The sequence below is a fragment of the Bubalus kerabau genome, chromosome 2 (genome assembly GCF_029407905.1).
Source record: "Bubalus kerabau isolate K-KA32 ecotype Philippines breed swamp buffalo chromosome 2, PCC_UOA_SB_1v2, whole genome shotgun sequence".
Classification (NCBI taxonomy): domain Eukaryota; kingdom Metazoa; phylum Chordata; class Mammalia; order Artiodactyla; family Bovidae; genus Bubalus; species Bubalus kerabau.
Genome location: NC_073625.1, coordinates 174,468,094 through 174,481,358, shown reverse-complemented (window position 1 = coordinate 174,481,358; position 13,265 = coordinate 174,468,094). Strand labels below are relative to the sequence as shown.

The window sequence follows — 13,265 nt, the reverse complement described above, 5'->3', positions numbered from 1 at the left end:
CCATGGGCTGTCAGACACAGCAAATGTATCTCTGCCCTTCACAAAACAGGTACCCACAACTAAGCAGCTGAACCTACACTTCCAAATGATACTAGATCAGCAACACCTGCAATGTATGTGACATTGCATCAGGGATTGCATTGGGTCTCATCTCCACGCAACTCAGACCACTTGAGAGGTTGGCAAGATCTAGCTCTGGATGGGAACGACTGGTGATGTCTGCTCTATACTTGGGCTTGGAGAACAGTCTCCCTATGCCACCTGTAAACGGTCCCTTGATGAATTCAAGAAACGAATGTACATAGGAAAGCTCAGTGAAGTCACTGACTCTCAAAATAGGACACCTAAACCTACTGCCAGACAGTGGTATTTGGTGTAAAAATATCATTTTTTTTTTTATATTTTCACCTGAATAGGTGAAATACACCTATTTCAGGATCATGGGGTATAGTTCACATAGGAATCACAGTGCTCAGTGATACGGAAGTTGAAATCAGTATTGGCATGTCTCTTGAGTGATGATTGACTAACAGTTCTCTTTTGTTTGGGGATATTTGGTTTTTGTTTTTTTGAATTTACTTGGAGAATAGTTGATTTACAATGATTTTTTAGTTTCAGGTGTACAGCAGAGTGATTCAGTTACAAATATACATATATTCATTCTTTTTCAGATTCTTTTTCATATAGGTTATTATGGAATATTGACTACCGTTCCCTGTGCTATATAGTAGGTCCTTATTGGTTATCTATTTTATATACAGTAGTGTGTGTGTTAATCCCAAGCTCCTAATTTATACCTCCACCCCTACACATTTCTCCTTTGGTAAACCTTAAATTTATTGTCTCCTTTTGGCACAGGAAATACTCTTTAAGTTAGTCTTATGAGTTGTCACTATGTATCTTAAAAATCTTAGAGTTTTTTATAAAAACTCCATTTTATTTCTAGAAATCCCTCCTGAAGAAATGATTAAAAACGTGATGAAGATCCATGCCCCAAAGCGTTCAATGCATCATTATTAGAGTGTAAAATTAGAAACAACCTAACTGTTCAACTATAGAAGGACTAAATCATTTATGGGGCAATTATTAAAATGGTGCTTTAATGAATTTTTAATGATATAGGGACATATATAAAATGCAATAAGTGAAAAAAGCAGGAATCAAAGCAATATAATCCAAATTACATACATTTTTGTATTTGTGTGTATTCTAAAATTGGAAAGAAATAATAATGAATTATTAACTGAACTCTGAGATTATAAGAGATGTTTATTTTCTTTCTTATACTTTTTATGTGTTTTCCAAGTTTCTATTTAAAATGAGTACATTTTGATAATCAAAAAATGTTTAAAAACTTTATACATTTATATGACTTATTAATAAGTCAGGCTTTTTACACTTTTAAAAGTGTAAATATATAAAAATAATTATAAAGTAATCATACAAATTCATAGCAACTTTAAAATATGTATACTTATAAGAGCAGTTATAAATTAACTTTATTTTATACACAACAACACTTTTATATTTTTAATTGGTGGATATTTGCTTTACAATGTTGGTTGATTTCTGCCATACAGCAGCGTGAATCAGCCCTAAGTATACATACATCTCCTCCCTCTTGAACTTCCCTCCCACCCCAACCTCCATCCTACCCATCTAGGTCATCACAGAGGAACTGGGCTGAGCTCCCTGTACACACAATAACACTTAATTTTATGAACATTTAAATTAAGTATGCAATCTATGTTTAAAAATACAGTTATTATAAAATATTTATACATCAGGCACAATCTACTAATTAACATTTGTTAATATTTCTCTTCCCAAGAGTTGATATTTTATGCTTTGAGTGTGAAAATATATTCTCCATTACTTGGATGAGTAATTTCACCTCTTTGCAACTCTTTTGTATATAAATGAGGGGTTGAAATATATACACTTTTCAACTTCTAGTTGAAATTGCTAAATGTAACCTTTCTGAGCTCCACAGTAAAATGCCTACATACATAGTCAACCACTCAGTTGTGTCCGACTCTGCAACCCCATGGGCTACAGCCCTCCAGGCTCCTCTGTCCATGGAATTTTCCAGGCAAGAATACTGGAGTGGGTTGCCATTTCCTACTCCAGGCATTCTTCCTGACCCAGGGATTGAACGCACATCTCTTGTGTCTCCTGCATTGGCAGGCAGGCTTTTTACCATGGCACCACCTGGGAAGCCCCCCACTGTAAAATGGGATAATAAAATCTCCCTCTGAGGGAGTTGTGAGGACCACATGAGTCAGGCCATGTCTGACACAGAATCTGATGCATAACAGATGTTCAGTAAATGGTAGACACTTTGGTTAGTGGTGTTCAGAGGGCAAGATCACCTCCACATTGACTGACAGGAACAGAAGCCAGAGGAGCATCCATCTGTTCTTAAAATGCATAGTAAACATCATGTCAGGACTCATCACCCAGCCTTTCAAGACTGTTGCACAAGGTCTTCAGCAGCTAGAGGGGCTGAGTCAGTTTAAACTTACCCCATGGGGTCAACAACACCGATCTTCAAGGAAAAATAAAACTGCATGGTGTCTGCTAATACCCCAATAATACATCCACTTCTTCCTAGGTTTACTGGACATGCCCAACAGAAGATGTGGACTCTTTTGAGATGGAATTCTACGAACTCATTACTTCCCCTCCTAACAATGTGCAGACAGAGCTCTGTGGACAAATTCGGGACATAATGCAGCAGAATCTGGAGCTACACAACCTGACCCCCAACACCGAGTATCTGTTTAAAGTGCGAGCCATCAATGATAATGGTCCTGGGCAGTGGAGTGACATTTGCAAGGTACTGTACACATTATTTCTCAGACAGATGTTCTTGATCCACTTTGGATGCACCTGTCAGGATGATCACGAGATCATGGAACTCACCCTGTGACAGGCCCCTCTACTCCCAGAAAACTTACTACTCAAGGATACAGAGAGGGTCCCTGGCCTCAACCAACTTTGCCAATGAGGCCTGAGAATCATCACTTCAGTCTGATTCAGAAAACATTCGTGCCAGGTATCAGGTTAGGATGTAGAGGTGCCAAGGAAAATAAGACATAATTCTTGCCTTCAAGGAGCTCAAAGTCTAGAAAACAAATAATCCTGGTGTAAGAAGGACAAAAAAAGTGACACATTAGCCCCAGTGGTGACTCAAGCAAAGATAGTGTATCAGATTTAACCAATATAAATACAGGATGCGTGCAATGAATAAATTTTTTAGTGTTAGTGTATCCCATGCCATATTTAGGAAATGCTTATACTAAAAAATGTATTTGTTGTGTATCTGAAAGTTAAGGAGTTGCCAGTGAGCAAGCCAGGAAGGATTCCAAAAAAGGAAGGGATAAGATTATTCCTATCTTTTTTGTGATGCAAGGCTGGTTCTTCCTTGTATCTCCAGGGGAAATACATTCAGGGGCATAATTTTATTGATATTCAAAGGAGAAAGGGAAGAAAAATGCCAAGACTGCCTAGAACTATCTTACTGTACAACCATGATAGTGCTCTTAGGAATCAGTAAATTATATCTTAATCAGAGATTCTTTAGAAGTAAAGAGAATAAATCCATTCCTTTTGACTTTTGAAAAGAGAAATTTATAGTACAGAGAGAGAGGACTCTCATCAGACCACTTCCAGGTGGGACACACCACCTGATACACAAGAAAACTGGCAAGTCATCAGTTTCTCTCAGTCTCTCCATCAATATCTCTCGTTCTACTCCCTCCCACACACACCCTTCTTCCATCTCTGCTTCTGTCCAATCTGCACCACTATTAGCTAGCCCATCATTTCTCCTCCCCTAAATTCAGCTTGCATATGGTTTTGGAGGTTTGTGGTGCAATCCGTGTGTGACAAACACAGTCTGACTAGCTCCATGCCCTTGGACTCGAGAATCTGACTGGTTGCTACCTCTAGTGATGAAAGGAAGTGGGAGGATTGTGCTGTTGCTCATTACACTTGAAACAAGTCTCCTGGGGGGGTGGGGGCCCTCTACTCCACCCCAATGCGCTGTTTCTGGAGCACAGCACCCCTATGCATCCCCTCCCCCTCCACGGAGGTCAGATACTCACATGGGAAGGCAGAGTGAGTGATGAGAAAGTCGCCTGGTTGCTCCCCCTGTTAGACCCCAGCCAGGTACCCTGTCGGTCAGTTGCCCCACAGCCCAGTTCTTGCTGGTACCCTTCTCTCCAGAGCAAAGAACACCCTCTGCTGCTGCCACATTTGACAGCAGGTCCTTTTGACTATGGATTTTTCCTTCAATCTAATTCCATCTGCTTTCTCATTTTTTAGAAATTCCTCTGAAATGTCTTGCCCATGAAGGGCACTCAGTGCTGTTATTGGTTTTTTTTTTAACATGTATCTTAAGTCATTTTTAGATGCAAGGGACAAAGATGTGGGTGGAGAGACCAAAGATGTCAGCCTTCCTTAGGTAGATATTTTGTCATCCCTCTTACACTCTGAACTGCTTGAAAACAAAATTCACATTTAATTCATCTTTCTTTCTCCCACAATGCTTACCAAAGCACTGTGCATAGAGCAGGTCTTAATGGTTATTGAATGAATACACGAGTGAAAATGTGACCAAACAAATAAATATATTAACAAATGTCTACATAAAAGAGAGAGGAAAGAAACTGATACGTAAAACTAATAATTGCAAACTACTGGAAGAGGCCTGAAAGTTGTTATGTGCTATTTTACAATCAATTGAGAAGCAACATCCCCCTGAAACTGTTTAGGTCAAGCATTTGCTCTCCCTATAAAGGAAGAAAACTCATTCCAGTTTCTTTTCTTTTTAACACAATTTCTAAATAAGCAGAGCACTAATTAATGAGCTTTTCTGGAAGCTTCATTTTTATCTGACTCACAGAGCTGCAATATAGATTTTTCCTTCAGAAGTAATTCTTCCTCCTTTTTTGTGATTATATTAGCATTCCAGGGGAAACTCAGCTTTCCTTAACATTTGTCATGATTTGCATAAGTAAAGGCTTCAATAGCAAATGAAAATAGGATGGTGTGTTTGAATGACATTTATAAAGCTTCATAAAAGTAATGACTTCAGCTCTTTCCTATAAAATCGAAATATTTTTCCTTTGGCATCAGTACTATGCAGGTATTCCTGAAAGGTTTCATTTAAAATGCCGTAATGAGGCAGCAGAATCATTTCTTATCCAAAATGCAATATTCCCATCCTTTTGTTAAGGAAGTGAAATAACACCTTTTATATTTGATTTTCATAGTATGTGGCTTGTTGATTTTATTTTTTAGGGATTTTATTTGCAGTCTAATACATGAAGCATGAAAATTAACTTTAACACTTTTTAAAGGTCTCATTCATTGCAGGCTGGCTCTGTGTCCAACACTGTATATTCATTATCAGTGATCATCCCAACTGCTCAAAGGCAAGCAGTTACTGCCTCCAGTTTACAGAAGAGGAAACTGAGGCTCAGACAGGGAAATTGACTGGCCTCATGTAACCTGAAGGAGTTGAGAGGGAACCTAGGTCTCATCCAAGGCAGGAGTTCTTTGTCCCATGCACCATAATCAGATAATCAGATGCAGTGAAGTCTGGGCAGGGTGGGCTCAGCCTCAGGGACCTGGCCTCATACTCTGGAAGGATGCTGTCCAAACAACAGCAGTGAGTGGGACTTCTTTACGAAGCAAAATCATACATCAGAAAGAGTACTGGGCTTGAGCAGTGTACCCGGGTCCAAGCCCCAAGTCCACTAGGCAGCGACTCAGTGAGGACTGGCATCATGCTGTCCTTGCTCACCCCTCTTGGCCCCTAGTTCCCAGGTGAGAGCTTCTAACATCCAAGAGCTTCATTGATGTTTGAGAAGGAATGGAGACGTGGTTTTGGACCAATCATGTACTCTGTGGGCTCCGTCCCTCCTCCTGCTCTTCCTCTAGACCACTGCCCCCGTTCTCACCCCATTGTCTCCTTCTGACTTCAAATCTCCAGGGAAGTCTTCAAACTTCTGGGAAGTCTTTCCATGACAAATCTAACTTTTCCCCTGTGCCTTGGTTTCCTATTGCTCCTGTAACAAATTGGTAGCTTAAACAATACAAATTTCCCTCTCAACTCACAATTCTGGGGATCAGAGATCTAAGGTGTGAGCAGGGCTACGTGATCTCTAGAGGCTCCAGGGGAAAATTCATTTCCTTGCCTTTTCGGGCTTCAAGCAGCTGCCACGTTCTTCGGTTCATGGCTTCTTCCTCTATTTTCAACACTAGCAACTTTAGACTGAGCCCTCACGTCATCATCTCTGTGGTTCCCTTCTGCCTCTCCCTCTTCTACTTTGAAGGACTCTTGTGGTCACATAGATCCACTTGATGATTCAATAAATCCCTCTATCTTTTTTTTTAATAGTTATTTATTTGGCTGCACTGGGTCTTAGCTGCTGCACATGAGCTCTTCAGTCTTTGTTGCAGTACACAGGATCTTTAGTTGCAACATGTGGGATCTCGTTCTCTGGCCAGGGATTGAACCCAGGCCCCTGCATTGACAGCGTGGAGTCTTAGCCACTGGACCACCAGGAAGTCCTTAATCCCCCTTTCTTAAAACCAGCTGACTAGCAACCTTAGTCCCCCTTTGCCATGTAACAGGGCTTCCCTGGTGGCTCAGACGGTAAAGTACCTGCCTGGATTGTGGGAGACCTGGGTTCAATCCCTGGGTTGGGAAGATCCCCTGGAGGAGGGCATGGCAACCCACTCCAGTGTTCTTTCCTGGAGAATCCCATGGATAGAGGAGCCTGGCAGGCTATAGTCCATGGAGTCACAAACAGTCAGACATAACTGAGAGACTAAGCACACACAGCAGCCATGTAACGTGACATTCACAGTCTCCTGGGATTTGGACGTGGGCATCTTTGCAGGGAGCATTATTCTGCCTACCACAATCTGACATAAACCAGATGTCCCAGCTTACATCAGGTCTGAGGATAGATATTCAGGCCCCAGAATAATCACAAACTGGTACTATTCTGTGTCATTCACTATAGTTCTTAAGGAGATGCACCAATCCCTGTCCCCACCCATACTCTCAAATTCCTTCTCAGTCTGTACTGGGTCCCACCCCTCAACTGTGCCTCATGTGTGCTCAGGAAGTGGTCCTGCCAGCTACCCTGAGTATCCACAGGGCTGCTTCCTTCCTGCTCAGGCTGCACTTAGGCTGGAAGTCCAGCCACAGAGCAGGGCTACCTGGCCTTCCTGGACATGTTCAGTTTCACAAAAGCCTCCTTCTGGTTTTCATTCTGTCCCTACTGCAGACACCCTGCCTTAGGGTAACACATACATATTCAGGGGCTGGGGTTAGAGGATAATTTGAGTGGCCAACACTAGTATGCATTCGAAATAACTACCCCGAAGCTACCCCCTCACTCACCCACATACTCACAGTGACTCCACGCCCTGAAATGAAGTTGAAGTGGTTTACATGCTCTGTCTCCTTAGAATTCATTATTTTCCAAAGGGCCCCTTGATGGTTCATGTAAATAGAACCCTATTAGTCCCTTCCTGTTTTCCCTGCCAATAAGTTAGAACCCTGGAATGAGTATAATTTAAGCTCAAACCTGATCTATCATTTTTTAACCTCACACACAGAAGGTGGAATTAGTCAGACACCTCAATCCATGGTCCATTACCAACATGGGTCTATTTAAGACGCTTTTCTTTTTGTTTGTTTGATTTTTTTTTTGGTATTAGGGGGTGCTTTTGTTCTTGAGAGTTATGTTTTATTGGGCAAAAAATCTTAGGGCTTCAAGCCCTTTCTTATTTATGTATTTAATTCCTTTTGTGACTATGCTATGCTATGCTAAGTCACTTCAGTCGTGTCCGACTCTGTGCGGCCCTTTGGAAAAGATGGCAGCCCACCAGGCTCCCCTGTCCCTGGGATTCTCCAGGCAAGAACACTGGAGTGGGCTGCCATTTCCTTCTCCAATGCATGAAAGTGAAAAGTGAAAGTGAAGTCGCTCAGTCGTGTCCGACTCTTAATGACCCCATGGATTGCAGCCTAACAGGCTCCTCCGTCCATGGGATTTTCCAAGCAAGAGTACTGGAGTGGGGTGCCATTGCCTTCCCTCCCTTAATATCCATTCCAGTATGTTTTCTGTGCATCTTGTTGCTTTTATGTGTTCTTACATGGTGTGTATTGTTTTGAATGTGTTATTAATTTGCACAAACATCATGGTGTTACATAACTTACTGTGTCTTACCTTTTTACTCTGAACACTGTTTTTATGAACCACCCATGTTGTTGGGCACATTTAGCCCCTAACTCCTAACACTGCCCCATCCTTTACAATAAGCTGGTGTTCACCATGTTTTACCTGTTGATTCAGCAGAAAAGACACTCAGGTGACCTCCAATAATGCTCGGTGAACAGCCTTATTCATATTTTGTGGGTGGGATGGGGATGTGAGACTTTCTCTGGGACATTTTATTAGTTTACTAGGGTTTGTCACATTAGATGTTACTGACTAATTGGCTTAAACAACAGAAATGTATTGTCTCACTGTTCTGGAAGCCAGGAGTCCAAGATCGAGGTATTGGAGGGTCTGGTTTCTTCTGAGACCCTTCCCCATGATTTGCAGATGTCTACATTCTCCCCACCTTCTCCCTGTGAGAAAGGACTCACAGAGTTTTTTCTCATGCAAGTGCACCTCAGGTGTGTCTCTGTGTGTCCAGACTTCCTCTTCTTATAAGGACAGTCACATTGGATTTGTTGTTGTTGTTCAGTTGCTAAGCCATGTCTGACTCTCTGTGACCCCAAGGACTGTAGCACACCAGGCTTCCCTGTCCTTCACTATCTCCTGGAATTTGCTCAAACTCATGTCCATTAAGTCAGTGATGCTATGTAACCATCTCATCCTCTGCCATCTCCTCTCCACCCTCTTCTCCTCCTGCCTTCAATCTTTCCCAGCATCGGGGTCTTTTCCAGTAAGTCAGCTCTTAGCATCAGGCACCCAAAGTATTGGAGCTTCAGCTTCAGCATCAGTACTTCCAATGAGTATTCAGAGTTGATTTCCCTCAGGATTGACTGGTTTGATCTCCTTGCAGTCCAAGGGACTCTCAAGAGTCTTCTCCAGCACCACAATTCAAAAGCATCAATTATTTGGCATTCAACCTTCTTCATGGTCCAACTCTCACATCTGTACATGACTACTGGAAAAACAATAGCTTTGACTATATGGACCTTTGTCAGCAAAGTGATGTCTTTGCTTTTTAATACACTGTCTAGGTTTGTTAAGACCCTCCATCATGACCTCATTTTAACTTAATCAACTCTTTGAAAGCCCTGTCTCTAAATACATCACATTCTGAAATACTGAGAATAGGACTTCAACATAAAAATTTTTGAAACAATTCAGCCCTTATCAGACATATACCATGAGTGAAATTGCTGGGGCTAGAGTGTGTGTGTACTTGATCTGACTGGATGCATGTACATTGCATAAGGAGTGAATGAGAGTCCCTATATCCTAGACCCCACCTAGCCCATTACCATTTTGCTAGCCCAATAGGTAGAAAGTGCTGTCTCTTTATTATTTAAAATTTCATTTCATATGCTTGTTTTCAGGATTCCTTCTTCTGCAGATAGCCTGCTAAATATCATGTACTCATTCTTCCCCTGCATTTTTCTTTTTCAAGATGATTTGCAGTATGACCTTACATATTCTAGATCATGGTTTTAGATACTGCTAATATCTCCTCAGTTCTGACATTTGTCTACTAATGTCTACTTTGTCACTTTGTTCATTGTGTATTTCATGAAACAGCAGAAATCTTCCATTTTGATGTGATCAGTGTCACCAGTTATTTTTTTCATGGTTCGAACTTTTGAAGTTTTGTTTAAAAAGTCCTTAAGAAGGCTTATATCACAAAGGTAATCTTCCACACATTCTTCTATTAACTTTAGTTTGACCTTTGACATTTAGGACTTTAATCCATCCAGAGTTCACCTTTGTGTGTAGTGCTAGGTATCTACGTTCTGCTTTTTTTTGGACATTGAATGGGCCAGTTTTCCCCATATCATCTACCTAGCAATATCCTCTCCATTAGAATACAAAAAGGATGCCACTTTGATCTCGTATTAAATTGCCATATATTCAGAGGCATTTCTCTGAGCTCTCTGTCATATTCCATTGGTCTGTTTGCTCGTATGTCAATACCACACTACTTTATTGTTGATTTCAGTTTTGTGTTATGTCTTAATGAACTGCTAAGGTAAGTCTCCCTATTGTCCTTCTTTCTTTTTTAAGGTCTACTTAGTTAATCATAGAAATGCATTCCTTTACATGAAGCATGAAAATTAACACTTTTTAAAGGCCTCATTTATTGAAGGCCAACTCCATTTTGGAGTAAGTAAATTGAATTCCTAAAGAAAAAAAAGAAAGAAAGAAAAGATAAAATGAGTAGAATTCATTTGGGGAAGCATTGAGTCTCTACTTTGGAGACAATATTTTTGTAATAGTTCTGATTTTTGTTCAAATCACCTCCTGTGTGCTTTATTAAGGTTTTAAAATTCTTCTTGTAGAGGTACTACATGTTTCTGGTTAAACTATATATTTTACAGACTTAGTTTATATTATTAATGTTATTTTTATTTAATTATATTTTCTAATGTATTGCTGGCTTAAAAAAAAACTACTGTGTTGATAGGTTAATCATGATTCCAGCAATCTCAATAGTGTCTCATTATTCTGAGAGCCTATCTGTTGATTCTGCTTTTTTCCCCAAGCATAAGATCATATCAGCTATAAATAATGATAGTTTTATCTCTTTCCTTGAAATTCTTGAACATTGATTTCTTTTTCTTTCCTTATACCTTTGGCCAGGGCTAGGGGTCCTGTAGAAATGGCAGTTGTAAGAGTTGATGTCCTTGTCTTATTCTTAATCTTAATGTTTTTGCATTGAACCCTGATGGTTTTTTTATTTAGTTTTTGTGATGTATAATCTTTATTAAGTTAGGGAAAGTTCTTTCTACTTTTAAATTTTTTAGAGCTTATGCAACTTTATGATTTTTTATATCATTGAAGATAATCATGTGATTTTTCTCCTTTAAGCATTAATGAAATAAATCACATTAATTTTTCTGATGTTAAACTCCACTTGAATTCATGGAATAAACCCTCTATGATCATGATGCATTATTTTTATAATGTACTTAGTTTTAGTTAGCTCATATTTTGCGTTGGAGTATCGCATCTATGATCATATATGAACCTGACCTATACTATTTTGCTTGTGTGGTTTTATCTGCTTCTGGAACCAATATTTTACTAGCTTGATAAAATGAGCTAGGAAACTATTGCTCTTTTTCTATTTTCTAAAAGTACTCTTTCTCAAAAGTTTGATAGAATTGATTTGGAAAGCCATCTGAGGTTTTTGGGCAGGGGAAGGCCTATCAGCTATCATTTCAGTGTCTTTAGTACCTCAAGTTCTCTTCTCTGTTTCCTCTGATCCTTTTGTTCAGAGACACACCTCAGTCCCCACTGCCCCATTCACATGTCATACTCAGACTTTATCTCTGAAGATCCTGTCCTTTACGACAGAGCTTAAATCCCCTATTTTTATGAGTCAATTCTCAACCTGTCACAACACTGTTATTTCTTCCTCATTGCCCCCAGTAGCTCTGTGTGTGTATCTTACACATTTATATAACCCTTATCAGGGTTATCTCCAAGTATTATTTCCATTTTTATCTAGGAATGGGTAATCTAACACCATACATCTTTATATAGACAGACTCTGTGCTTTGTACAAACATTGCTCTTCACAATCCAAACTGCAACCCCACTCTACTTCCCCCATGAGTCCTGATCCATCAAGACTGAGCTCATTGATCCTGTGTGCTGTCTATCACACCCGGATTTTGACCTCACTCCCTAAATGCCTTCTTAGTAAATGTGTATTGGGAAGGAACAGAAATGCCACCAGGGCAAGATCTGGGTAAGTCCATCATGCTCAAGGTAAGGCATGGAGCTCCACATCTAAGCTGCTCGGTGAGACTTCTAGGAAAGTCCTGCTACCCAATGCAAGCTGCCTTTTCTAGGGAGCTCTGACTATGCACTGTGGTCAGAGATGGTATGAAGCATCAAAAAGAAGCGGTTGGCAGATGTACAAATTATGGTTCTATTCACCTTTCATTCAATTTTCAAGAGACTTCTCTGTACCATATCCGATGTTGGCAATACAGAGATGAAAGACTGTCATTGCCTCCACATCCCAATCAAGGTGCTCACACTCTAGTAAGAAAATGAAACACACTCGCTGAAATGAACAAATGATAAGAGCTGTGACAGAAACAATTTCCATGGGTTGGGTGGGGAACACCCTGGGGCTACTCTCTGGTGAAGCCCACCTGGGTCACAACCTCAACACAATAATAAGCACTCAGTCCCATGAGCTGCCTTAAAGAAGTGGGACCTTCTCTGTGAAATCCCAAACCCACCACATACTAGCTCTGAGACTTTAGGAAATCTACCTGGTTCTTCTGAGCCTCAGTTTTTTCATCTTTGAAATGGGATCAACGGCACCTGCCTCATGTGATTGTCAGCATGAGGAGCTAATCAGATAATGTGTGTAGTGTCTGGCCCGCTGCAGAGGCCAGGTTTCTGGGAACTGCTGTGTCCCTTGTGGTTGGTTCCAGGGCTCTCTGCTTCTGATTGCAGGTGGTAACACCAGATGGGCGCGGAAAGAACAGAGCTAAGTGGGGCCTGCTGAAGAATATCCAGACTGCCCTCCAGAAACGCTTCTGAGCAGCCCCGCAGAGCAGGCAGCAACCTCAGAGATGCCACACAAAATAGACATATAGACACACACATATGTAAAAGTATTTTTCTCACCACATTCTTCATTGAGGTTGTAGACAATATTCCCTGGACCTCTGAGCCATTTCAGCAGGAGTCTACTAAGAGCTAATAAAAGGAAATGCCTGATGTCTTGGCTTACTGTTTGCTCATTAAATTGAAACTAAGATACAAAACAGTCAGCAAGTCAGTATGTTTTATTATCTCAGGTCTAACCCTAGGCTCAGAATTCTGTAGTGTTTTGTGGGAGGCAGCATTGGTTAAAAAAAAAAAAAAAAAAAGTCACTCTCTTTGAAGTCAGGTCCCTGGGTGTGCATTCTGATCCTGGCCTAAGTAGTTCTAGTTACTAGAACTAATGTTTGGGCAAATCACTGATGGATGGGGAGGCAGAAGACGTAGGAGACACAGGTTTGATCT

At 40.6% G+C, this 13,265-nt stretch overlaps 1 protein-coding gene across 1 annotated transcript in view; it reads left to right on the top strand.

Annotated features, from left to right (window-relative positions):
- TRIM42 (tripartite motif containing 42) overlaps positions 1-12,849 on the top strand; it is a 30,135-nt gene extending 17,286 nt beyond the window's left edge. Inside the window, exons 4-5 of the mRNA XM_055570364.1 lie at positions 2,615-2,839; positions 12,711-12,849. Coding sequence (XP_055426339.1) covers positions 2,615-2,839; positions 12,711-12,797 — 312 coding nt within the window. The 3' untranslated portion in view covers positions 12,798-12,849. The remainder of the gene's footprint in view (positions 1-2,614; positions 2,840-12,710) is intronic.
- Positions 12,850-13,265: the final 416 nt, after the last annotated feature.